The sequence below is a fragment of the Pseudonaja textilis genome, chromosome 2 (assembly GCF_049901715.1).
Source record: "Pseudonaja textilis isolate UNSWEBS1 chromosome 2, rPseTex1.2, whole genome shotgun sequence".
NCBI classification, from domain to species: domain Eukaryota; kingdom Metazoa; phylum Chordata; class Lepidosauria; order Squamata; family Elapidae; genus Pseudonaja; species Pseudonaja textilis.
The window spans coordinates 121,491,782-121,517,237 of record NC_141991.1 but is presented as its reverse complement, the minus strand read 5'-3'; the positions used below and the strand labels follow the sequence as shown (position 1 = coordinate 121,517,237).

The window sequence follows — 25,456 nt, the reverse complement described above, 5'->3', positions numbered from 1 at the left end:
CTCGTGACACGAAGACCCCTTAATTCCATTCAGCTGCATCACCTTAGAAAGGGAAGGAAGCCATCATTTAGGCTCTTGTTATGAATGCCTTGCAGCAGCGCCCTAATTCAAGAAACTGATGGATTGGTGAGGTACCAAAGGTTGACCTTCCTCCTCCTTTCTCAGCAGGGACATAATTGAGGGTGAGGCCTTGGCAATAAAAATCCTTCCTTCCTCTTCCCCCACCTTAAGTCTGGTAGCAGAGGAAAAATAAGTTCTGGAAATGATCCGGCGTTTAGCTTTAATGTGGGCCAACCTACCATGTGAAGCAAAACCCAGGAGAGGAATCCACTTTTAAAATGTTGACACCTGGGGGCCAACTTCAGCCATCATCCAAGAAAGGGGGAAGAGAAGAGATTTCTCCTCTTTGGGGGCCATATCTCTGGGGCTAGGAAAGGTTCAAGTGCCTTGCTCTCTGCTCAGAAGGGGAGGAAAAGGGGCAGCTTCAGGCAGGGATATTCTGCCTTCCGGTTATTTATTTTCTCCTATCCTGGAAGGCAGGAAACAATGCTGAAAGTGCAGCTCTGTTTGATGCCTCTCAGCCTAATGACCTACAGACCGACTTCCTCTGAGGGAAACCAGGGTGTGGGAGGGGCGGGAATCTTCACTCAAAGGGCCCGAGGTGCGTCGACGGGCAGGGTCGTTAAAGAATGCTGGAACCGAGGCGGGGAGAGAGAGAAAAGGACTCCGAAAGTGAAATCTCTCTCCGAAAAGAAGCATTTCCTTCGCCGCGCGCCCCCTCCCCTCTCCTCCCCTCCCCGAGCAAGGTAAGTCGCGGGATCCCCGGCCTGGCCAGTAGAGGGCGCCAAGGATGCAGGCTGGCACGGCGAAGAGGCGACTGTCTAGTTTCCGAGAGTGGGCAGGGAGCGCCGCGGGAATTGCGCGCTAGGTTGGTATCCTTAGGGTGCGCCTCCTTCTCTCCCTCCGGGAATCGGCCCCCTGCCCCTTAAGGGAGAGGCGGCCCCGAGAAGGATGTGGCCGGCACAGCAACTCTTGGGGGCCGGGCTTCAAGGCGGGGCTGGGCAGCAGGAGCAACGTTTCCCCCGCGCCCGTAACCAGAAGGGTGGCATCGCTCGCCTCCGCGCCTGGGGCTCCTGTCGCCCGGTTGCCTGCCATTGGGGAAGGATGGCTTTGGGCAGGGAGAGACGCCAGGGGGCAGGAAGAGCCGGGCTGCTCTCTGGAAAGCGCGGGGAGCTGTGGTGGCGACTTTGAAAGGGCCACTGTGTCTTGGCACGGGGAGGGGCCAGAATCGCGTATGGGGGCCAGGCAGTGGCACTGCGGGGGGAGACGCGGGGCACAGCGAGACCTCCCTGCCAGCAGCGGCCTCCTGAAGGGATGGGAGCGTGGAGGAATCCTCTTGGCTTCCCAGCAGCCTGGTCAGGGTGATGCCCACCTCAGCTGACTGCGCTCCTGGAGACCAGCAGAGACTCACCCGTCTGAGGAGAGGGCCGGCTAGGCTGGCATCTGGCTGAGATGGCTTGGCGCAGGCTTACCCTGGTCAACCTGCTTGGGCTTTGCTTGACCAGCTGCCTCCTGTGCCCTGCTCAGGGCTGTGGCCCAGGCAGGGGGCCGGTGGGACGGAAGCAGTCCAGCCGCAGAAGCCTGGCCCCACTGCAGTACAAGCAGTTTGTGCCCAATGTGGCGGAACAGACCCTGGGAGCCAGTGGCAAAGCCGAGGGCAAAATCAGCCGCCACTCCGAGCGCTTCAAGGTCTTGGTGCCCAACTACAACCCTGACATCATCTTTAAGGATGAAGAGAATACAGGTGCTGACCGGTTGATGACAGAGGTGGGTGCTCCTCGGGGGGCAAGGGTGATGCCCGGCTGCCCAAGGGCCCTGCCAGCTTGGGGTGCCCGGTTCAGCCCTGGCAGGTGTGAGGCAGCAACAAAACAGCCTGTGATTCTGAGCATAGGATGATAGCCTCTTCTTTTAACTCTTGAGTAGCCGGAGCCAGTGCACCCAACAGATCAGAGGATTTAAGGGGTCTGCAGCCTTGGGCCCAAGTGCTTCTCTTTATACACATTAGCCCCTAGGCTTCCTCTCCGCCAGGTTGCTGGTCTTAAATGATAAAACGTTATCACTCCTGGTTTCTTTAGGCTTTGATCTGGGAAATAGCCCCTTGCAGAATGAGTCTAAACCTGCAGGTCTAGACAGAGCCATCTTTGGGAACTATTGCTAATTTCAGGAGGTTTCTTCAGTTCAGAGACGTTCTGAGATGCTGTGGGTTTAATTTTGGGGGATGGTGCTGGTGGTGTCTTGGTCTTTATGGCTGGGGACGGAACAGGATTGGCAAGCAAGGGCCAGTAGCAAATATCTAGGCTAATCCCAGGAGAAATGTGCCTACCAAATTTTATTAGAGCACCTAGCTAATATTTTCCATATCAGAGAAGGAGAAAATACTGCAGGACTCCATCAGCCCCTTCGTACTTCAAAGAGCCTGTTCTTTCTTCTTTTCTCAAGTCTTTAAGAAAGACCACCTTTTTTGCTTTGGTTTTTATACCAAAGCAAGATATGTCGCTACAATGACCAATCTTATGTGTGCACCTATAAAATGCTGGCCCTGGCATTTCTTTTTAAAATTTCTCCTGTGTTCTGCGGTGAAGTTACAATTTCTACTTGGGCCTCAGAGTATCATAGAAACTCAAAGGTACTTCAGTATTTTGATGGGAAATGGCCAAGGGCTTGCTTGGGTAGAAAAATGCTTGCCCTGAAGTAGACCAAACCATTGTCAATTGGATCTCAATTTGTTATTCAAGTGCACATACATTTTTCTGAGGAGTCTTGCATTGTTGCAGTTCTTAATTCCTTGGTTTAATTATTAGTGTGTTTTGTAGTGGCATGCTGTGTTGTCTTGAACATTTTAAATGGAAAAAATGGAAAAACATTTTATATATGGAATTAATCTCTGTGAGGGAAACGATGTTGCTTTAGTATTCTTTAGGGAGAAAAAAACACCCCTTATGAACTCTGCAAAAACAGGAGGAATCTTACAGAAGAGTTACATTTATTATCTTAACCAGCTTTCTTGGATCACAACCCACTTCAGGAAATGTGCAGAAAATAAAGTTGTGCAAGGATTATATGCACACATTGTGTGTTGTGGGGATAGGGAATAAAAAAAAAGGAATTGCTTCAGAACTACCCAAATGCAATTAGCAGTTACATGTGAGCCAAACATTAAGTTAGTTAATGTACATCAAGTGATATGTTAACCTGAAAGTAATAATAATAAAAAAGCTGGTACATTTACAAATAGAAATAATTAGGAATACCTTCAGGACCTCAAAAGCACCAGAAAAAGGAACAAGGCAATAACAAAGGCTCTGTAAACCACTTAGAGAGGTCTGCAAAGCCCTGTGAAGCTTATAAGTCTAAGTGTTATTGAAGTGCTATTGAAAGCCATTCCAAGTCTGAAATGAACATTTCTGAAGATCTGAATGGAGATCACAATCATTGTATAGTAAGATCAATTAACTTGCGATGCAGGTTGAGGAAGGTGATTGGTTTTACCAGCCTCCAAATCTAAGACAAAACACAGATGATAAGGAACTCAAATTTAGCCAAAGGCAGTTGAAGGATCCTTCTTTACTGTAAAGGAAAGGATTGGTAATTTTAATCCTCCTGCAGTAGGTCATTTCTAAACATTTCTAGCAATGAATGGAAGCAAGGAGATCCAACTTGGAACTAAGGTGGAATTTCCTGACAGTGAGAGCAATTAATCTATGGACAGTTTGCCACCCAGAGTTGTAAGTGATCCATTTCTGGAAGTTCAAGATAGTGTGAGGATTCCTGCCTTGGGCAGGGTGTTAGACAAGAAGATCTCTAAGATCCCTTCCAGCCCTATGATTCTATGATTATTTTGGTTTAGAAGTCCTCCATCTCTACCTGGGTCCCCTGATAACGCCCTCATCCTTTCTTGGGGAATATCTTGGGTCATGAGGCTGTTTATGCAATAGAGTCAAATCTCAGTTTTTCCCTTTGCTAAATATGCCTTTTTTAAAAATTTGGTTCTTTTCTTGCTCTTTCTCTCTATTTGGTCTCCGAATGTTCTTCCTGCTCCCTCCTGTGAAATAAGAATGTAACTGGCTTCAAAACCATCTCTCCATTTCTTAATCTAAAAGATTCAGATTCTCAGAAGCTATTATAACAATGGTCATAATGGATTGCTAATTGATGAATAACTTTTATTCTTGGTTACTTCACCACACTGTTGCTGTTCGTCTGATACATGGAACCTTACATTCACTCATGGGCTAGATTTGCATAGCCTGCTAAGAGAAAAATGTGTGGTTAGCTACTTTGTAGCTCAGTAGTTGGAGCCCTGGGGAGGGCAAGGGGGGGAAATCGGTCTCCCCCACTTCAAAGGCATTATTTGAAGTGCCTACAAGGCCAAAACCGATAGTGAAAAATAAGGGCTAATGCTCAGAACCAAAGGCAGATTATCCATTGATGGGTAGGAAGAATCCTGATGTTGGGGGATGCCACTATGCAGAGAAAGAGAAGAATCCATTGGCAAATGAAGTTGGCTGGCTTCTTCCCAGCAGGTCTAATGCCTGGGATCCTTTGATTATAATCTATCCTTTTATGTTGAGCACGGAAGGATTCTGGTCAGTGTTTCCCGTTATCTGTAGTCAAGGCGTGGTTGGAAGTTCATCTCATAGAGATGCCTGCGTGCTATCACAGCAGTATTGGCTTTTGTTTATTGTGGTAAAGCAAATTGTATTCTTGTCTTCGACATATGACTGTTCGTTCAGCAACTGTTCAAAATTACGATGCTGAAAGAAGGGATTTATGACTAGTGCTCAAAGTTATGGCTATTGCAGCGCCCCCACGGCCATGTCATTGTGACCTGGGCTCTTGGCAACCCGCTCACGCTTATGACAGGTTGCCAAGCCCTCCACGCTCAGAGGTGGTATTCAGCAGGTTCTGACCAGTTCTGGAGAACCGGTAGCGGAAATTTTCAGTAGTTTGGAGAACTGGCAAATACCACCTCTGACCTGACCCCGCCCCCATCTATTCTCTGCCTCCCAAGTCCCAGCTGATTGGCTGTGTCTTCTTTTGTTGCCTTGCACAGGAGAATGGAGCTGGAAAGCAGGTTAGTGGGGTGGGGAGGGAATGGAGATTTTGCAGTAACCTTCCCCTGCCACGCCCACCATGCCATGCCCACAGAACCGGTAGTAAATTTTTTTGAATCCCACCACTGATGTGTTTTGCAATCTTCCCTGATAGTTTGCTCAGAAAGTCAACAGGGAAGGTTGCAAGCCACTTTGTTTCTCTACGCAGGGTGCCACCTCCCCACCCTGCCCCATACCAGAGAAAAAAGTATTTCTCTCCGGCCCTGGGAAGGCAGGGCAGCTAGAGAGAAAGGCTAATTTTCTAGCATACAGTGGGGGGAGGGGAGCCAATGCGCTGGGTTGGAAGAAGGCAGCTGTGTGACCCATCACGATGGTTCGGTGCACTGAGAGGAACCGCCTCTTTTCTTTCGGAAGGCAGCTCCTTTGCTCCGTTCATTTAACCACCTGTGCGATCGCTTAGTAGCCACATAGGGGAGGACTGGGACAGCGGTCATTGAGTGAGGCAATCCTGCGAGTGTCTCCCTTAATAATTGTAGCCATTTAATGACTATAATAGGCAGGTTCCATTATGGTCATAAGTCAAGGACCACCTGGACTCTGTATGTCATCAATTTTTAAAAGAAGCCTGTCCCCAGACTTAATATACAAAAGAGAAAAGTTATGGGAGGGAAGAGGAAAAATAGCAAGTTCAGATCTATATTATAATGTTAAAAAAGGAGTTCTTTAATCATGGCCTGGAATATTTGATATAATTCTGGAAGAGGATGGTCCTTCTGGTAGCTGGTCCTTCTCCTTGCTTCCCATCTCATCTCTATCATCTAGTGTGACAAAATGGTTACTGTCTGATGAGGATTGCCCAAAACAGCTTCATGGACCAGGTAGTTCCCCAAGAAAGGTTCAGGCAGGGGACCCAGGAAGAGGTGGAGGACTTCTAACTGAGAAATCATAGAATCACAGGGCTGGAAGGTATCTTGAAGGACTTCTCATCCAACACCTGCCCCAGGCAGGAATTCTTACGTCATCTTGAACTTCCAGAAATGGATCACTTACAACTCTGGGTGGCAAGCTGTCCATAGATTAATTGCTCTCACTGTCAGGAAATTCCACCTTAGTTCTAAGTTGGATCTCTTTCTGAGGAGCTCCTACCTATTGCTAGAAATGTTTAGAAACTGCAGGAGGATTAAAATTATTAATTCTAATAGACAAATTGATTGAGGCTGGGATTTGGGTGGGTGGATGGGAAATTCCCATTTAATCTTAGATACATTGATCTGTTATAATGGAGCATTCTGAAGTGACCTCATTTTTTTCTTTCATTTTTTAAAACTGAGACACAACATTCATCTCCTTCAATATTGTCTTATTAAGACAGTGCTTAGTGCCACCAGAATTGTCAAATAAATAAAATTTGTTTATTTGGTTTATATTCTGCCTCTCTACTCAGAGTAACTAATGCATCTAAATTGTCAAATAGACTCTTTCTTCATATCATGCAACAATGAACGTATAGGATTTGTTGTCAGACAACACAGTGATGGCTAGCAGTTAAGATGCCTTCAAAAGCATTTAGATATGTGAAGGCTATTCTGACAGTGGAAATTAGTTGCGGTATCTGATGTTGAAATGCCATTTGGCTTAGCATGGATGAATCCACCATTGTAATTTCAAAGTCAAACATGATGGGTGAACCACAATATTCCAGCTTGCTTGTCAAATACGGCAACTATGATGATCAATTTGCTTGAAAAGATGCTATGGTACGTGCCCTTGAAATAAGAACAAATATTCAAAAGAACAATAGAAATAGAGGACAGGAGAGCTGAAATGCATTTAACAAATAATGGATAGATGGATCCAAAAGGGTGTGAAAAAAAAATATTGTATTCATCTGGGCAGCAAGAGAGAAAACACTACCAACTGCTATATTTACAGATCTTTAATACCATCTTTGTCACACATTGTTTCATTTGGCAGGAACATTTTCTACATGGATGTAGGCAGGCGTGGGCTTCAAAATTTTTAGCCACAGGTTCTCTGCCTGGTTGTTGGGTGGGTGTGGCCCTGGTGGGTGTGGTCTAGTTGGCCTTCTACATCATGGCGGAAGGGAGGGTGTTTTTGCCCTCCCAGGGCTCCAGCGGCTTTCCTCGAGGCTCTGGGAGTGAGGAAACAGCCTCCCCGGGCTCCCCTGTCTGAAGCCTTCGGATGGTAGAAAACGGTGGTGGTGAGGGAAAGAAGGGCATGGAAGGTGGGGGAGAAAGGCTGTACTTCTCTGGGACAATGACATTTTGCCTTTGGTGGGTAGAAAGCTGAGTTCTTTCCAGTTTCCTGCTGCTGAGTCATAGCATGCCATCTGAAGGCAGGGTGGGTTGGCAGCAGTCATTCAACTCTGAATAGCTAAGGGGGTGTGCAGAGAACAAAGAGAAGAATTACAGGAAGGTTTAATGGCTCCTCTGGGGCATTAGAGGCTGCTTTAAGGGGAGACAGGAAGCTGGGTGATGAAGGCTTAAACACCACCATCATAAATATTCCTTAGAATGACTTCAGGAATGCATTTTGTTCATGCGCAGGAGCTGACTAATAATCTTGCTCCCTTTGCTGTTAAAGTTTTGCAGCTGAAGGGAGGAGTGATTTATCCGTCTTAAATACAGCGGAGAAGGAGGCAAATTGGTGCCAATAACTAGATTGCCTAAAGATACTTCTACGCGCACTAACAAGGCTCCTTGCTCCACCTGACTCCTGCGTGGATATAACTATGTCCATAATTGAGGGTGGTTGGGTATAGATGGGGAGAATGTTTAAATCGATTGGAAATTCACAACTGCAAAGCAAAGCATTAACCTCTGTCATCATCTCCACTTGCAAAAAGGCCTCTGGACTTCAGAGAGACCCCGAGGCAGTTAGTAATGATAGCAAGTGACTGCACCTCATACAGAGGTGGTATTCAGCAGGTTCTGACCAGTTCTGGAGAACCGGCAGCAGAAATTTTCAGTAGTTCGGAGAACCAGCAAATACCACCTCTGACTGGAGATTTTATACTATCCTTCCCCTGCCATGCCCACCAAGCCACGCCCACAGAACCGGTAGTAAATTTTTTGGAATCCCACCACTGACCTCATACCTTGTTCATGCCTGCCACCATCCCTACCCAGAATATGTTTGAGGCAAAAAGCAAACACACTGATGATCAAGAAAGGATTTTGTGGAGATTGGTATCCCCGCTGCCATCAACTCTTTTTTTTAAACAATCCCTGAAAACCTTGTTCCTCCCCCAGGCCTGGGACTTGAGAGGCTGGTGGTGGATCCTTTATGGCAGGGGCGTCAAACTTATGTTGTCATGATGGCATCACATGACATATCGTGACATTCCCCTACTTCGCTAAACCCGATGCGGCCTGGCCAGTGTGTGATGCATCGGGCCTGTGGGCCACAAGTTTGTTTTAAGGGATCTTTATTTGGGTGGTGCTGGGATATTTTTGGGTGTGTTTTGTAGAATCTTTATATTATTCTATTTTTAATTGTTAGGTCGTATGCTACCCAAAACTAGGATGGAGCCAGGTCACCTGGAAACTACAGGCAATTATTCATTTAGTGACTATAACGGCACTGAAAAATGTGACTTATGACCAGTTTTCACATTTACAACCATTGCAGCATTCCTATGGTCACAAGATCAAAATTTGGGTGCTTGACAACTGCCACAAATGTATGACAGTTGCACTGTCATGAGATCATTTGTAACCTTCCCAGCCGGCTTCTGACAAGGTCAATGGGGGAAGCCAGATTCATTTAACTGTATGATTCACTTAACAACTGGAGTGATTCACTTAACAGCAGTGGCAAAAAGGTCATAAAATGGGGGCACAACTGACTTAACAATTGTCTTGCTAAGCAATGGAAATTTTGGGCTCCATTGTCATGTTAAGTTGAGGGTTACCTGTAACTAAAAACCTAACCATAACTACATGCAGTAGTTAATTTTGTGGAATTATGGCAAGTGCATGAAAGTATGTCCTTAGTACGTCCTCAAAATTCCAAATGTGCCCATGTCAAAATTTTGCCTGCTTTGGGGAAAGACAAAGAAGCTAAGAAAAGAATTTCCAGTATATTGAGGTTTGTGATAACAAATGATCTCAGTTGCCATAACTAGAGTCCACTTGGCTCCATCTTCTATTCCCATTTCCTCTTCTTCCTCTTCTTTTTATACATTTCATCCTATATTGCTATCCTTTCATTGCCTTTACCTTCCACCTTAAACCAAGAGCCGTGATTACTCTCAAATTCATTCTATATCAGGCCTAAAGTGCTACATATGTCTGTGCAGAAATAAGTGCAATTGTATTCTATAAGGATGATAAATTCTCTAAAATTGCAGGTTACGTTTTAAGAAAAACAAAAACATGGATCTTAACAGAGACTATATGCCTTTTGTAATAACGTTCGTTGCTTTTTTCCCCTGTTTTAACTTCTTATTTCAGTTTGTAAAAATCTTACCCTTTTTGGGGAGGGGTGTGAGATCTGTCCAATAATTCCTGCTGAACCAAGTTCTCTTTTATCAGCTTTGCTCTTCTGATATGAAAATAACTTCAAGGTTTCTTTGAACTGCTACTTACATGTTTATACAAAGCAAAACAAGCTTCTCTTTCAGTCTAAAAATGTGCAGTGAATTTTCTCGCACTCACATTGCCTTGCCAAGGCAAAAATTTATTAACTGGAGCTTTTTAAATCTTTCCTCTCCTATTCCACCCTATGTTTATTAAGGGACATTCAAGAAAGAAATGCAATTACCTTTGTCAGGAGATGAGGCAGAATCTTTTCAACAGGTTGAGTACAAATTAATTAGTTGAGCATCTTGCCTTCAGAAGTTGTGGATGCTTGAACATTGGAAGTTTTTAAGAAGAGATTGGGCAGTCATTTGTCTCAAATGGTATAGAGTTTCCTGCCTGAGCAGGGGGTTGGACTAGAAGACCTCCAAGGTCCCTTCCAACTCTGTTGTTCTGTATTCTGTAATTTTTTTTCACCAAGTATTCACTGAGACAAAAGCTGTAACAGAAAACTTTTCATTATCTTTGAGGAGTGGTTAAGTGAATTTACTTGACTCTTTTATGGATATTCAATTAAATTTTCCTGAATCTGTATTTTTTTTCTTGCATGTGTATTAAGCTTCTAGTCCTTTTACTTTAAAGGCTGGAGAGTAAAAAAAGCAAATGTAATCCTTCTTCTTGCTATTCTAGCTAGCAAGTGCAAAGGACATTGGGAGCAAGATATAAGGTTTTAAGATGGTTAAAATCAGGGGTCCCCAAACTTGCCAAGTTTAAGACTTGTGGACTTCAGCTCCCTTCAGCCAGCATAGCATAGCTGGTTAGAGAATTCTGGGAGTTGAAGTCCACAAGTTTTAAACTTGCCAAGTTTGGGGACCTCTGGTTAAAATTGACACTAATTTATGATGTTTCCTTAGTTTATTTAAGACTTGCCACCTCGAATCCTTTGGATTGCAGGCAGGGGTGGGATACGACAGGGTTAACTACTGGTTCGGGATTTACGAAGTTCATGATTTATGATGTGCTTCCCTGCACAGCTGCGAGAGCATGCCTGTAAATCGTCATCAGCACGCTGCGTGCAGAGAAGCAGCCTATGAAACAGCCCTCTTTTCCTGCTTTTTGAACTGCAGCTGTGCCTTGTTCGGCAGCTGAAGTTGAAAAATCAGGAAATAAAGATCAGGTAAGAGCCCGGGTGGGCGGTTGGGCAAAAACATCAGGTTCTATGTCTGCTGCTCTTCAGAGCTACCAGTTCTACAGAGGTGGACAGAACCGGTAGAAACCCATCCCTGATTGCAGGCTTAAGAATGAAGGTAAATTCCCCTTTTCAGTATATGAAAACTCCACGAGCAGCTAGATTAAATAACTTAAATTTAGCTACTCATCATAATGCGTGCTCCTTTCAAGAAGAACATTAAAAACAGACCCTTGAGATGTAAAACTGTGTTATACATTCTGAGAGGAAAGAGTGTGATAGCTTTTAGCTATCAAGCAGCTAGAAATATTGCTGCTGGAGTAGATTAGGGGATGATAGACTTCTGTCCTTTCTGTAGAGATTTTTGAACATCTCCCAGTAGCCCTAACCAGTGTGAACTGTGAGGAGTAATGCTGGGAGGTGTAGTTCAGCCACAAGCTTCACAATCTCCTCCTAGCGTAGCCCAAAGGAGTCATTGTAAGAGCCGTCAACCTCCTGCCTCAGTGCGAAGCTTCTAATTCCAGATGGGCAACTTCTAAGTTCCCCATCTTCCAACAGGAGCCCAGGAGCTTCCTACTTCCCTGCCACTCAAAGTCCACTGCAAGAAAGCAGCTGTTCGGTCTGAAGCCTGCTGGGTGCTGAGGGTCCTCCAGTGGGAGTCGCAAGGGGAGGGGAAAGACTGGCACCCAATGAGCTCCATCTATGACACATCCCATGGTGCCCTTTTTCCCCCTGCGTTGACACCAGTCCCGGGCCTGCGGAGTGACTGAAAGAGTCCTTTGTAGCAAAGTTGATGATTTTGCTGTTATTACCCGAGGAGTTTGAATTCTCGTCGAGTTAAGTAATTCTGGGCCTGGAAAACAGCTATTGTGTTCAGGCCCAGGAGCCCATGGGAAGCCTCTTGCATTCCTCTTTAGGCTTCTAGCTTGCTCCTTTCACTATAGACGAGACTGTTTTTTTTTTAATTTTATGAAATGCCTTTTTCTCCCACTCACTTCCTGTTCCCCCACCCTTTCACCACCTCTTTCCTCTTTTCGGCCATTTTATTCAGCCAGGTGTTCCAGTTGCTCATAGCTGGGTCTTAGAGAGCCAGGTAGCTTCATGTCATGACTGGATTGATCTACGTGACAGAATCAGACTTTTTTATTTTGAGTATCTGGGAACGAGGCACAGAGCAATCTCTGGCTTGGGAGGACAGTAGAAGTAGTCCTCAACTTATAACCATTCATTAGTTACTGTTTGAAGTTACGACGGCACTGAAAAAGTGACTTATGACCATTTCATGATGGTTGCAGCATCTCCATGGTCACAAGATCAGAATTCAAATGCTTGGCAACTTGTGTGTGTTTGTGATGGTGGCAATGTCCCGGGGGTCATGTGATCATCTTTTGTGATTTTCAGACAAGCAAAGTCAATAGGGAAGGTTCACTGAACAATTATGTTATTAATTTTACAACTCCAGTGATTCACTTAACAATGGTGGCAAGAAAGGTCATAAAATGGGGCAAACTGTTAAGTGAGTCTTGCTTAGCAACAAACATTTTGGGCTCAATTGTGCCCCTAAGTCAGAGACTACCTATAACTGTTTCTTCCTCTCAGAATTTCTAAGTCCTAAGATGATGTAAATGTTAAAGACAAAATAGGAGGCAGGGGTATTAGGTATATAGTGGTATGTTGGTAGTCCTTATTAATTGGTTCCTGGTGGTGTGATGAGTACCAAAAATGATGAGTACCAAAAATGATGAGTATCAAATAGATTTTTGCTATGAGGAGTAATATAGTGAGTCACAAGGCAGCTGACACTGACAATTTCTAATTGTGTGTTGAGTACCAAGCAAACAATGAGTACTGGGACAAAATTTTTGCATCAAAGTACATTGATTATCAAGTTCAGTAGAATACCAAGGTACCGTAGTATATATAAATGTAAACTAATATAATATTTATTAAAAAATTAAATAAATGTAAATATATACAATGTATTTATTTTCTTTATTACTTCATAAATAACTCAAGGCAGCAAAGGTACCTAATCCTCCTTCCTCCTCCTATTTTCCCCACAACAATAACCCTGTCAGGTGGGTTGGGCTGAGAGAGAGAGAGTGAGTGACTGGGCCAAAATCACCCAGCTGGGTTTCCTGAAGCGGCAAAATGAGAGATTTCATAGGAAACAGGAATCTGTATATAATTTCAGCAGCATAATGCATGTATTTATTTGAAGACACATTTTGTAAATGTTTTCATATGTATATTCATTGTACATAAATGCAGTATTCAGCACTCTGGGTACTTAGGAAAATAAAAGGAATTGTAATAAAAAAAGTGCCATATGTCAAGGAAAGACTTAAGTAACAAATAATTGCATTTGGAATATTTTGTTCCATTAAAACAGTTTAGTAACCTGCATAATTTATTTGAGGTTTGTATGCAGAGTGTATTGAAACAGGTCTCGCAGAATTGAATATATTGAAAAAAGTACCTTAGATATTTGAATTGGTTGCCATTTTCTTCTAAACACTTCTTTATTTGACACATAAATATTCCTAAGTATGGAATATTTTATCTGATGTTTGCAGATTTCCTTTAGATCATCTGTTGGACTATAGGACTTTATTGTTTGTTTGTTTGTTTGTTTATTTATTTAACACAGTGCCCACCTCACTATCAAGTAATTCTGGATGACTTTTGATGCAACCTGTATATTTAAACCATAACTCTTCTCTTTCAAGCCACAGGAGGTGTCTTTTGGGGAAAAGGGATGATGGAACCATGAATATTTGACTGACTCCTTATAAGGATTATGAGATAGACAGTTACTAATGAAGAGATAAGTCTAAAAATTGATGGAAGAAAGTAGAGGCAAGAAAATAGCCTAGGATTCAGGATTCAGGATTCAGTAGGAATAGCTCCTGAAGAAAAGCTGATTTCACCAGGGGGCATTCTTGGGAGCAGGATAAAACCCACTCCCATTTATCGTGAGAGAACATTGAACAGGATGTTATTCAGTCAAGTAATCTTTCATCTGTCTACCCCAATCTCCCTGGTCTAACTTCAGGTTAATTAAAAACCAGGTAATGAATTGGAATGTATTTTTCTCAGGGTGGTTGAGTTGGTGTTTTTTTCCACCTGACTGCTTCAGGAGAGAGATGGCCTAATTTCAAAGAATTAATGGTTAATTGTCAATGGCCAAGATCAAGCCCACCAATCCTCCCACTTTAAAAGTCACCTTTCCCCCTAGTTCTTCATAAACAGACTGTGCAGAAAATGGGGGTGAGAGACAGCATAAGGCTGTTCAAAAATTCCAAGGTTTTTTTCTGAAAAAGTACTTCAAAAGCAGAATATTTACACACACACACAAACACACACACACACACACACACATTCATGCAGGATTGGTTTTTTGCTTTCTCAGACATGCTGCATTTTTAATATTTTATTCTTGCCTTCATGCTTAGCTAATTATTTGCTTTCTTCTTGTCTGATTAACTATGTGATCTTTCTGATCATTTAATTTAACAAACATATGAACTAAATACAAGAAAAAACTATTATAGACTACTAAATACTTTTCTTAATTATCTGGGTTTCCAACTGGAAATGACCTCGGCAGATAGCTCCATTCCAATTCATAAGAAAGACGTGATTAATTATGTTTAAAGGATGTTTTGTTTTATTGGGGGTTTAATGTTCTGTTACATATATTAAATTCAGCCACTGGCAGCTAATAAGAGTGTGAATCTGAGAGCTTCTCGACTTATTCCAAAATTTTGCTGCCCATCAAACAGCAGGGCTGTCAAACTCATAGCCTGCGGACCAGGTGCGTCATGAACTGGCCACGCCCACACTCAGTTTAGTGAAGGGGGAAAAAGTCGCAATACAACACGTGATGCCGCCATGATGAAGCGAGTTTGATACCTCTGATCTACAGCATGATCATACAGTACAATATCAGCAATTTGCTCTGACAGACTTTGAATCTGGAACCATTTTTAGGCCAAATCTAAGTGTCATCACTGTGGTACAGGCCAGAGATGGTATTCAGCAGGTTCTGACCAGTTCTGGAGAACCGCTAGTGGAAATTATGAGTAGTTTGAAGAACTGGCTAATGCCACCTCTGACTGGCCCCGCCCCCATCTATTCTCTGCCTCCCAAGTCCAGTTGATCGGCTGGGTCTTCTTTTGTTGCCCTGCACAGGAGAACAGAGCTGGAAATCAGGTTAGTGGGGTGGGGACGGAATGGGATTTTGCAGTAACCTTTCCCCAGGAGTGGGGAAGGAATGGAGATTTTACAGTATCCTTCCCCTGCTATGCCCACGAAGCCACACCCACGAAGCCATACCACACCCACCAAGCTACACCCACAGAACCAGTAGTAAAAACATTTGAATTCCACCACTGGTACCCTAGCAGGTAAAGGATTGTGGCATTAACTGTTAAGTTGAAGTATCCTACACCAGTATTTTATTTCTATTTCTTTTGTTTTGCCAATTCTTTGCTAACAAGAAATAGATATAGGATACTATATTGCTGTAAGGAAAGCAAAGTCACACAGAGTCACCCTAGGATTGTCCAATTTTCCTGTGCAGATGAAATGAAGGTAAAAGAAATCTCACCAAAGGGAAAGCAGAAAATGTCAGTCCTGTGAGATCCTTGGTCCTCTCTGAGCTTGGTTGTGAAAATGCCAGTAATCCCAGGTAAACGAGACAGGAAACACAACCTAATTCTACTTTATTAGGCCAGTTGAACAGAATGTTGCAAGTCTAAAAGTATAAATCTCCCAACATCACTTTTACCAGCCTGATTCTTCCTAACAATTGACAGATTTGGAAGAACATTTGGGGTTGAGTGATTCAGGCACTCAAAGGATCACTGGAGATATAGGTTAATATGGGGGCAGTGCTACAACTTTCAGGGAGGCCTTGAAGTACATCTTTCAGTATGGACAACACTCCTTGGTGCTTCATCCTGATATGGAGAATAATTCATAAGCACAGTTTTGCATTTAATAAAAGAAGTATAGGTTATATATCACTGGGAGTTGAACGGCCTATACATTTTATTATTATTACATGGGCCATTATGCAGGAGAACTATTCGGTTGTTTAAACTATCACTTGCACCTCCACTTTGCTTCATAGATGTTGGAGGAGAGAGAAGTCCTGCCAGCCTGAAATGTCTTAACAAGTAGTTGATCCTCCTTGTACAGGTAGCCCTTGACTTACAACAGTTCATTTAGTGACTAATCAAAGTCACAACAGCAGTGAAAAAAGTGACTTATAACCATTTTTCACATGACTGTTGCAGCATCCCCATAGTCACATGATCAAAATTTAGACACTTGGCAACTGACTCATATTTATGAAAGTTTGCAATGTCCCGGGTCATGCGATTACCTTTTGCGACCTTCTGACAAGTGTCAATGGGGAAGCCAGATTCACTTAACAACCATGTTACTTACTTAACAGCTGCAGTGATAACTGTTGCAGCAAAGGTCATAAAAATGGGCCAAAACTCATTTAACAACTTCCTCATTTAGTGACGGAAATGTTGGGCTCAATTGAAGTCGTAAGTCGAGGATTACCTATATTATCCATGTGGGTAACATGGATAATGATCACGACCAAGATCTTTCTTTCCAGTCGCTTTGTGGTGCGCTAAGAATTAAAAAGGGGAAAAGTGAACAAGGGACAAAGTTGAACCTCAGAGCTTGAAAATGGCACTGGACTGGAGCTGCTTCAATTGCTGGCGCCTCGGAGCTGCTCCTCCAACTCCCAAGCCTCCTTTGAGCCTCTGTTTCAATGCAGCTTGAATCTTAATGCCGTCTACCTCTTTGCTTCCTGCAGCGTTGCAAAGACCGAGTGAATGCCTTGGCCATTGCCGTCATGAATATGTGGCCGGGCGTAAGACTGCGAGTGACGGAGGGCTGGGATGAAGACGGACACCACCTGCCTGACTCTCTGCACTATGAGGGCCGGGCGCTGGACATCACCACCTCTGACCGTGACAGGGAGAAGTACGGCATATTGGCCCGCTTAGCTGTGGAGGCTGGCTTTGACTGGGTGTACTACGAATCCAAGGCGCACATCCATGTTTCTGTGAAAGCAGGTACAGAGAGAACTTGGCTCCCCAGCTATAAAAAGGGGACGGAGGAACCAGTGAGATTTGCATGAAGCCATTTGAAGAGCAGGATTCCTACGCTCCATTACCTGCCTAGGCAGAGGAGAGGACCAGAGAATAATTTTTATGAAAGGGGGGTGGGGGCAGCAGCATCAGACTTGGCACTTTCCCAAATTAGGCAACATATTAATATTTGCAATGATTCTGTCTTATGTCCTTTGATATAAGATGAGCAGCAATATAAACGTTTTAAATAAATACTGTACGTTGAACTAGGTTGATTCTTCATCCAGGCCATAAATAGAGTTAAATCTGTTTATTTAAGTATCTCACCGCCCCTTTTTATCCCCAAGAATCCCAAAGCCAGACTTAAAATCGGTGTAACATCAGAATAAAGTCAGAGCAAAAATCAGAAGGAAACCATTATTATTCCCATTAAAAGATAAATATTGGCAAGGGAATACCATGATTAAAATACAGTTTTAAAAAGGTTGTTTCCCCTTCGTACATGATACATGACATCCAGGGTAGCAACGACCTTGGCACTTGGAGTCTTCCTTTCTCTTCTACCTACTGTTTGGTTTGAGGCCCAGTGCCTTTCCCACTGCCCATAGACTCCTCCGACCTTGGCATCAACACCTGGCAAGGAAATTAGATGCTCTAGTCTAGGAGGCTCCCAAATGCAGTCAAAGACAGGGAGCTCTCAACCTTGAGCCCAGGAGACCACAACCCAAATGCAGCCCATCTCATTATGTTGCCTGTTAAATTCCCTAGATAACTCCATGGCTATTCGTGCAGGCGGCTGCTTCCCTGGCGATGCGACTGTGACGCTGCGGAGTGGTGAGAAGAGGAGCCTCTCCAAGCTGCGCCACGGAGACTACGTCTTCAGCGTAGATCAGAACGGACAAATGGCGCTTAGCGAGGTTTTGCTCTTCCTCCACCGAGAGCCACACAAGCAGACCCTCTTCGTGGCCATTGAGACGGAAGAACCTGTTCGCCGGCTGCTGCTTACATCCTCTCATCTCATCTTCGTTGCACGGGACCGGGTCAACAGCACAATGGACTTCTCCCCTGTGTTTGCCAGCAGAGTGTGTGTGGGGGACTCCGTATTGACATACCAGGGGGGTGACCTTCCCTTGCATCCTGCCCGAGTCGTCCGGGTTTGGCAGGAAAAGGGCACTGGTGTCTATGCCCCCTTGACCACCCATGGCACAATCCTGGTCAATGGGGTGCTAGCATCCTGCTACGCAGTCCTTGAAAGTCACCACTGGGCTCACTATGCCTTCGCCCCGTTACGCTTTGTCTACGGCATCTTCTCACTACTGTCCCTGAAGGGGGAGTCCAGAAACTGCAGTGCTCAGGAAACAGGCGTGCACTGGTATTCACAGTTTCTGTATCATCTGGCATGGGACTTGCTGGGCCAGGATGTTCTTCACCCCTAAGAGGCTTGCTGGGCCGCTTGTTGGCCAGACAGAGTTAAAACTCATCAAATCTTTAGATAAAGGGAGACCCTTGAGCATTTGCTTGGCTCCATATCTCCTTGCCTTGGCTGGCTAGAGCTGAGGTCCCTTTAAAGTATCAACCTTTGCAACAGAGAAACTAGCCTGTGATCATGTAGGAGTTGGATTGAGGGATTAGGTCAACTGATACCAGTACTCCTGCTGTAGGTTGCATATCACAGGTGCTGGACTTCCTACAGATGTGTCTGGGGAGCTTAAAAATATCTGAGGCCATGCTGTGTTCTCCTAAATTTAGCTCAAAGTCAATAAGCCCACTGTCTTAATTTTTAGCAGGTGGAATGGATTTCCCATAGGTGACTTGATCGTCTGGGCTTATAAAACCAGCATAAGATCAGCTGTGGCTTTTTAAAAAAAATAAATAAATCCCCCTGCAGCTGCCTTAACAGGATAAGTCAGAAAAGAGCGAGGTATACAGTAGAAACAAGTGCTGATCATTTCTAGGTGACCAGAAGATTTTTCACCTTCCTCTAGCTTCAGAAATGTATTGGAGTGTTTCTGTCAAATGCATTCAAGGAAAAATAGCAAACAGGTTGGCTTGACCCTTCAATTTGGGCAGGTGATATGGAAACCTGCAGGGTCTGTCTAACCCAGTGCCAGTGAGGCTTTTCCAAGAAGGCCAAGAAACATGCTGGTGACCATATATGTATTAAGAATGGCTTATAGCAGAATGTAGGTAGCGTCTCTATAGCTTGGCGTCTCTTTCCTTACTGAGTTTCAGTACTGGGTTCAAGAAAGAAGCAAAAGAGGCAGTTCTAATCTTCTGCAGGGCAAGATCTCATAACTACCCAGGCTGGAATGATGATTGAATGGTGGTAGAGGTAGTCCTCAACTTACAACCATACGTTTAGTGGCTCCTTGTGGAATTAAAAGGGCACTGAAAAAAAAGTGTCTTATAACAGTTTTTCACATGACTGTTGCAGTATATCTGTGGTCTTGTGATCAAAATTTAGATGCTTGGCAACTGGCATGTATTTATGATGGTTCTGGTGTCCTGGAGTCACTTTTTGTGATCTCCTGACAAAGTCAATGTGGAACCTAGATTCACTTAACAACCATGTAACTAATTTAACAAGTGCAGTGATTCACTTAACAACTGTAGCAAGAAAGGTTGTAAAATAGAGCAAAATTCACTTAATTCTTTTGCTTAGCTATGGAAGTTTTAGGCTTAATTGTGGTCATACGTCAAGGACTACCTGTATGCTGCGAAGCCATGAGACTTACTGCCTCATCTCTTTCCTGACACTCCTGGATCTTAATCAAGATCGTACCGCATTTCCCTATTTGCCGCTATGAGCAAGGGGTGAACGGGAAATTAGCATTTCCTTATGAAGATTAAAATCCGTGCTACTCCCTTATGACTGCAGTACATTAGTGAGAGTAACATTTAACTGGCACTCCAGAGTTTTTATTTTTATATTTATGTAAGTAGTAAATTAAATGTGGTCTGCCATCTCTTGTCTTGTACTGTAGGAGATATTAATTGGATGTTTTTGACAGGGAAATGAATGGAGGGAGCAAACTGTTATTTCTGCAGGCTGTTTAACGTCTTCCTTTTTTTTTTTTTTTTGCAATATATTTTGTGTGTCTTTAACTAAAGAGAATTACTTTGACTCTGCTGTCTCGATATGTTTCATGAAGGATCTGTTTCAATATCCTGTTTAAGGATTGGGGAGGGGGAAGGTGAAAAATACAATATCTTGTCAATCAGAATTGGCTAGCAATCCCGTTATCTTTTAACTGATTGGGGCAAAACATTCTAGTAGCATTTTACACATGTGTCTATCCCAGAAGTTTGCACTGTTCACCTGGGATATAGAGCAATTTTTTATTTGCCATGCCTGCCCCATTCTTTTGATGTTCTGGCAGGGTAGGAGTTTTAAACTACATAGACATACATAGAGATTTTTCTGTTGTCAAGGGCCTTTTATATGCTCCTTGTTATATATAGATCCATTGCTCTAACAGAGTTAAGCAGTCTTCCATGCACACAGGTTTGTGGGGCAGGGGTGGCTTTGGGCTTTCTGCATCTTGGTCACCCATAGCCTTCCCAGAACAGCACTTGGGCCAGCTAAGTTTTCGATGGCATTTTCTGCATTTCTGCGACTATTGGCTTAGTGCCAGTGTGAGACTTATCTCTGATGCATTCACATATTTGTGGGCTCTACCCTCATTGCTGCTAGTGCAAAAAGTTATAACAGTTAATAGATAACAAATAACAGAACTGGGCATGGTTAGTCTAGTGAAGAGAAGGACCAGGGGAGACATGATAGCGGTCTTTCAATATTTGAGGGGCTGCCACAGAAAGGAAGGGTTCAAGCTATTTTCCAAAGCGCCTGAAGGCCAGACATGGAATAATGAATGGAAGCTGATCCAGGAGAGATTCAACATAGAAATAAGGAGGAACTTTATGACAGTGAGAGCAATCAACCAATGGAACAGCTCATCCTCAGAAGTTGTGGGAGTATCATCACTGGAGACTTTCAAGAGATTGGACTCCCATCTGTCAGAAATGGTGTAGGGTGTCCCGCTTGGACTAGATGACCTACGAGGTCCCTTTCAACTCTGATTATCTGTTATAACTATGAAGCTAACTCAGATTAGGGACGCAAGGAGCGCATCTGGCTAGAAAGATTGCTGGGAGGCCAATGGAATCCGCCAATTAACTCCCAGCCCTGTATCTTCCTGCAGGGCCACAACTTGCTTGCTGGCACAGCTAGTTCACGCCTGGGAGGGCATCCAGTTGCCTCCTGCTGGGATGTTTGACTTCGTGCCACCATTTCATACGCTTCTGATCCTGGTTCGCATTCCTGCTGCTGACATTTGTATAATGAAGGTCAAGAGAGAGCTGGGAGCTGACAGAGGCAACTGTTTACACTGGGGTGTGTGGGCGTGAGGTCTGGCTGATTCTATGTCCTCCCTATGTCTGTCTAGCCCCACTTCCCACTCTTCTTGAATTGCACACTTCACCCCATTGTGGGTTTCTGGCAAGGGAGCAATTGGGTGCCTTCTTAACAGGTGTGGATGGTGACAGACACCAAGTTGCTCAAAGCTTCTGTGGGAATGGGCAGCTATAATATATAACGTAATAATAATAACCTGGGCACTTCAGTAATTTTGGAACCAGGAACAAATTTTCTTCATAGGAAATTTGCATTAAAAAGTGCAATATCCCAGCATGTGTTCTCTTTGGTAAAACAGTGAATGAAAATACATGGTAAATGAGACTGCTAGATTCCCAATGTAAATGCATCGTCATACTTTCTGCACTGCTTTAACAAAATAATAATATCCAGCTTCATTACTTAATTTTAATTGGGATCTCTGCTATTAATCATGCCTGGGAAATTAAAATCAGACCTCGAATTTATATCCTTAGAATGCAAAGCTAATGATTCTCCTCTGTGCCTGGAGGTGGTGGTAGAAGGTGGATATGTTTATGTAGTCCTCACTGATTGGATTAATACATGAAATGAAAAGCTCTCATTTTTACATAAACATTGAGATTGCATAAATAGGCAGATAATATTTTTTGCAAGCGGAGAGGAGGAGGAGGAAAAATTCGAATAAGATATAAAAAATTCTAATAACGGTGATAGCCTACTCTTTTTATCAGATTTTCCCTGCCTGTTTTAAGCAATTCAAAGCTAAATGAATTCCCAGATAGGCAGGTTACTCTGCAGGTAAACTATATGTTACACTAAAACAAAAAGCAAACCTCTGGCAGTGGATATGCCACAACAAGGTTCAAATCCATGTTCGTGCACAGACAGAAAGATGTCAAATGTTTAGTGATGCCAGGAACCCAGAGTCCTGAAAGAAGTCTTAAATGGAGAATATGGCACCCATACCCGTCTGTGTGAGAGAGCAGGAAGATGGCTTTATTAATCCTCTCCCCATTTGCAGCAGAGGGTGGGATGATGTTGGGATGCAGCTGGCTCTATTCCCTTTGTGTTGCCTTGAGAGCTTTAGGAACCGCCTATCCATAGCACGTGAGATTAGAAAGATGGAAATAATGTGGAGGCCTAACAATGGTGCTCCACCTGCTTCTTTAATCTCCTGGGACTGGCTTGCCTGTGCAGTCTGTTCCCCAACTATAGTAATCACCAGACTGGATCAGGGCCCAGTTTTTATAGGAAAATCATTGGCTGATTATAGATCATTTTAGCTAGGTGTTAAATGCAGATGAAGTATAGAGACAGAATTCCCACAAGCAAATATTGACTGTGATGGAAGTGGATTAAAGCTTCAGGACATCCACATTCGCTTTACTTTGTACCTTGTCATGCACCATATTCTTATCAGAAGTGATTTATTTTTGATCTTCTAGATGCACTCTGAAGCAAGGGCTATGTCTCTGTTCACCAGTCAAATCCTAGAGGAGGTGAGGTCCATGATTCATCAAACACAGCAGAGATGGAAAAATCAGCTCCTGGGTATAGCTGAACTACAACTTCTGGAACCAATGGCTGTTCGTTGTAGTGACTGCGGCTGCTGGTAGTTGGAATTCGGGAACTTTGAGGTTTCTCACTCCAGAAAAATAGAGACAGGCATTTGTAACTTCTGTCAAGATGCTGTATTAGTGTAAATACAATAATGGGAAAAAAACCCAAGCTGAAACATTTGAATGAATAAATATTGCAGATTAGTAAAAGTGTCAGGTTAGTAAAACTATGGTCCAGATGTTCTTGAACTGCAATTCCCTTATTCCTGACTGTTGATTATGCAGGCTAGGTCGGGCTGATAAGAACTCCAGCTCCCTAATTTCAGATGGTCTTCATGTAGTTCAAGCCTTAGTATATCTCAAACTTCAGACAGACTTCATGTAATCCAATCCTTGTATATCTCGAACTGAGGACGGTGGGGTGCTGCTTACAGTTAGCTTTTTTTTTAATAGAAGATACTTACAAAAACTAAATGAATTCCAAGTGACATCTCATAAACATCACAGCAGATAAGCTGTAGGCTGCAATTAAGATAAATCATCTCTCATCTATGACACATTCATATGACATGTCTACTTCAGTCTGGCAATACTTGGCATGAATAAGAGATCTGCCAAAAAAAAACCCTGAAGATTGGAGGTACCCAGGCTAGTAGGTACTCTAAAGACTTGCAGGTTTACCCATTTATCCTAGTTAAAAAAAATATAAATAAAATCTATTTCCTGGTCTACTTTCAGGAAATGAAAAAGAGACAATTGGGAGAAAAAAATGTTGCAAAGCATGTTTCTGCCAGATGCAAAGGGGAAGGGCATTATAATTGTGTTCATGGCATACAATTAAATGTCAAATGTACCCACAACATAATTTAAGGGATTGTGCAAACCCAGCCTCCCTTGGTAAATTGGACTGAGTTAACCATGAGTAAAAATATCGAATAAAAGATCTAGAATTACATGCATGGTAAAATATTGATCTAAGAAGGTTAAAGTGCAGAGGTGAAAACCCATAAAAACACGTGTTGAATCTAATACTAAATTATATTAAGCCCCACAGATTTAAATGAAAGAGTAAAGGAGTTCTCTTCTACTCAAATCATCAGGGTCTCCAGGGTCTCTAATATGCTTAACAGGTATTCGATTTAAGTTTAAAGAAGACTTCTCCAATTTAATGTCGGCCAAAAGTACTGGAGTAATACCCTTGAAGGTCTACTGTTTGATTCTTGTCTTCCTGTAATGAGAATTCCAGGAAACTGGGACAATTTTTGATTGTGTGTCTTTTGCTGCCCTCTGGTGCTTTAGCCAAACAGAGCGAATATGCTGTGTTTAATTGGGAGAAACTTGGGACAAGAGAACATTTTGTAGCTCAGGACTGAAGTGTGGAGTCCTTGGGGTTCTCTGAGCTTGGTTGCTTTCTTGCAGACATTTCATTACCCAAATTAGATAACATCATCAGTACTTACGTGTTGATCAGAACACTGATGATGTTATCTAGTTTGGTAATGAAATATCTGCAAGAAAACCTCCGTGCTCAGAGAGCACGAAACCCCCCCAAAGACCTCACAATTGGGGGAAAAACTCATGTTAATTATTGTTGTTTTTTTTAAAAAAATAGAAATTTTATGTTAATATTTGCAAAGGATATTCCCAACATCATGCACAGCAGAATTATAATCCTGACCAAAAATAAAAATGAGGAAAGCTGTTTCTTCAAAGTGAGCCAGCAAACATTGCTCCAGAAGTGGTAATATTGTTTCTTTTCCAGATACCACATCTGCTGTGATTTTCATTGTGGTTCCAATGACACAATTGCTCCTTCTGCCATTTGTTGCCTTGTTTGTTGTTACACAAAACCAGGGCAAGGCCATCCATGAGGGATTTTTCAAGCGGCAAGTGTTTCATGAATGTCTGAGTCAACCTAGCAGTTCAAGAAGTAGCTATTGGCGTGTAGTATGTTTGCTGGCAGCCTCCTCACTCCCCTGACCTTGGGGATTCTTCCCCTCCCTCCAGTATTTTCTTCTCCAGGGCCTTTTGATAATTATTTAATAATTTAATACAATGCTGGGATATTCTTTTTTAGCTTTCCTACTGGCTTTTGTTCTGCTTTATGGTTCTTTCTATCTGGAATATAGAATTGTGTTTTGAATGTATGTGCTGTAATAGATTTGAGTTTAATCATTTTGAATGTTACCGTAACCTACTTTAGACTTCCAAGAGGAAACAATTATACCCGTATTTTGCACTAATATAAATAAATGAAGCTCTTGTGTTAAAAGTTTGAGAAGCCGTGTTCGGCTTGAGTGAAAGAACAGCATCCTAAAGAGTTAAGTTTGGCAGCCACTTTAAAACACTGACTAAACATTCCTGGATTGCAGCTCACTTCATCGGATGCGTTAAGCACAGTATTTCACAGGACAAGAAGTGATACACAGGCGCCTTCCTTGAACCCAACACCCTTCAGAAGGCTGATAGATTATGCAAATTGAAATTCCAGGTATACAAAGAAATCCAGGTTGAATAAAACACCACAGTACTTGA

The 25,456-nt window shown here is 43.1% G+C and overlaps 1 protein-coding gene across 3 annotated transcripts; it reads left to right on the top strand.

Moving 5' to 3' along the window:
* Nucleotides 1–132: 132 nt before the first annotated feature.
* DHH (desert hedgehog signaling molecule) lies at nt 133–25,456 on the top strand. 3 transcript variants are annotated; one of them, XM_087925104.1, is made up of 5 exons: nt 133–806; nt 16,687–16,948; nt 17,735–21,374; nt 22,808–22,861; nt 24,684–25,456. In XM_087925104.1, the coding sequence occupies exons 1-3, from the start codon at nt 690–692 to the stop codon at nt 18,400–18,402; spliced, it is 1,047 nt and encodes a 348-aa protein (XP_087781230.1). In that variant the 5' UTR covers nt 133–689; the 3' UTR covers nt 18,403–21,374; nt 22,808–22,861; nt 24,684–25,456. The 3 variants fall into 3 exon arrangements, with proteins under 3 accessions (XP_087781230.1, XP_087781229.1, XP_026566950.1); XM_087925103.1 differs by lacking the exon at nt 133–806 and adding an exon at nt 936–1,827 and having other exon boundaries at nt 17,759–21,374; XM_026711165.2 differs by lacking the exon at nt 133–806 and adding an exon at nt 936–1,827.

Excerpts from the sequence above, each read along its gene's own strand:
- DHH (XM_026711165.2), top strand. The coding sequence starts at position 1,513 with ATGGCTTGGCGCAGGCTTACCCTGGTCAACCTGCTTGGGCTTTGCTTG. Across the intron at positions 1,828-16,686 it reads CTGACCGGTTGATGACAGAG|CGTTGCAAAGACCGAGTGAA; the intron begins GTGGGTGCTCCT and ends TGCTTCCTGCAG. Across the intron at positions 16,949-17,734 it reads CCATGTTTCTGTGAAAGCAG|ATAACTCCATGGCTATTCGT; the intron begins GTACAGAGAGAA and ends TAAATTCCCTAG.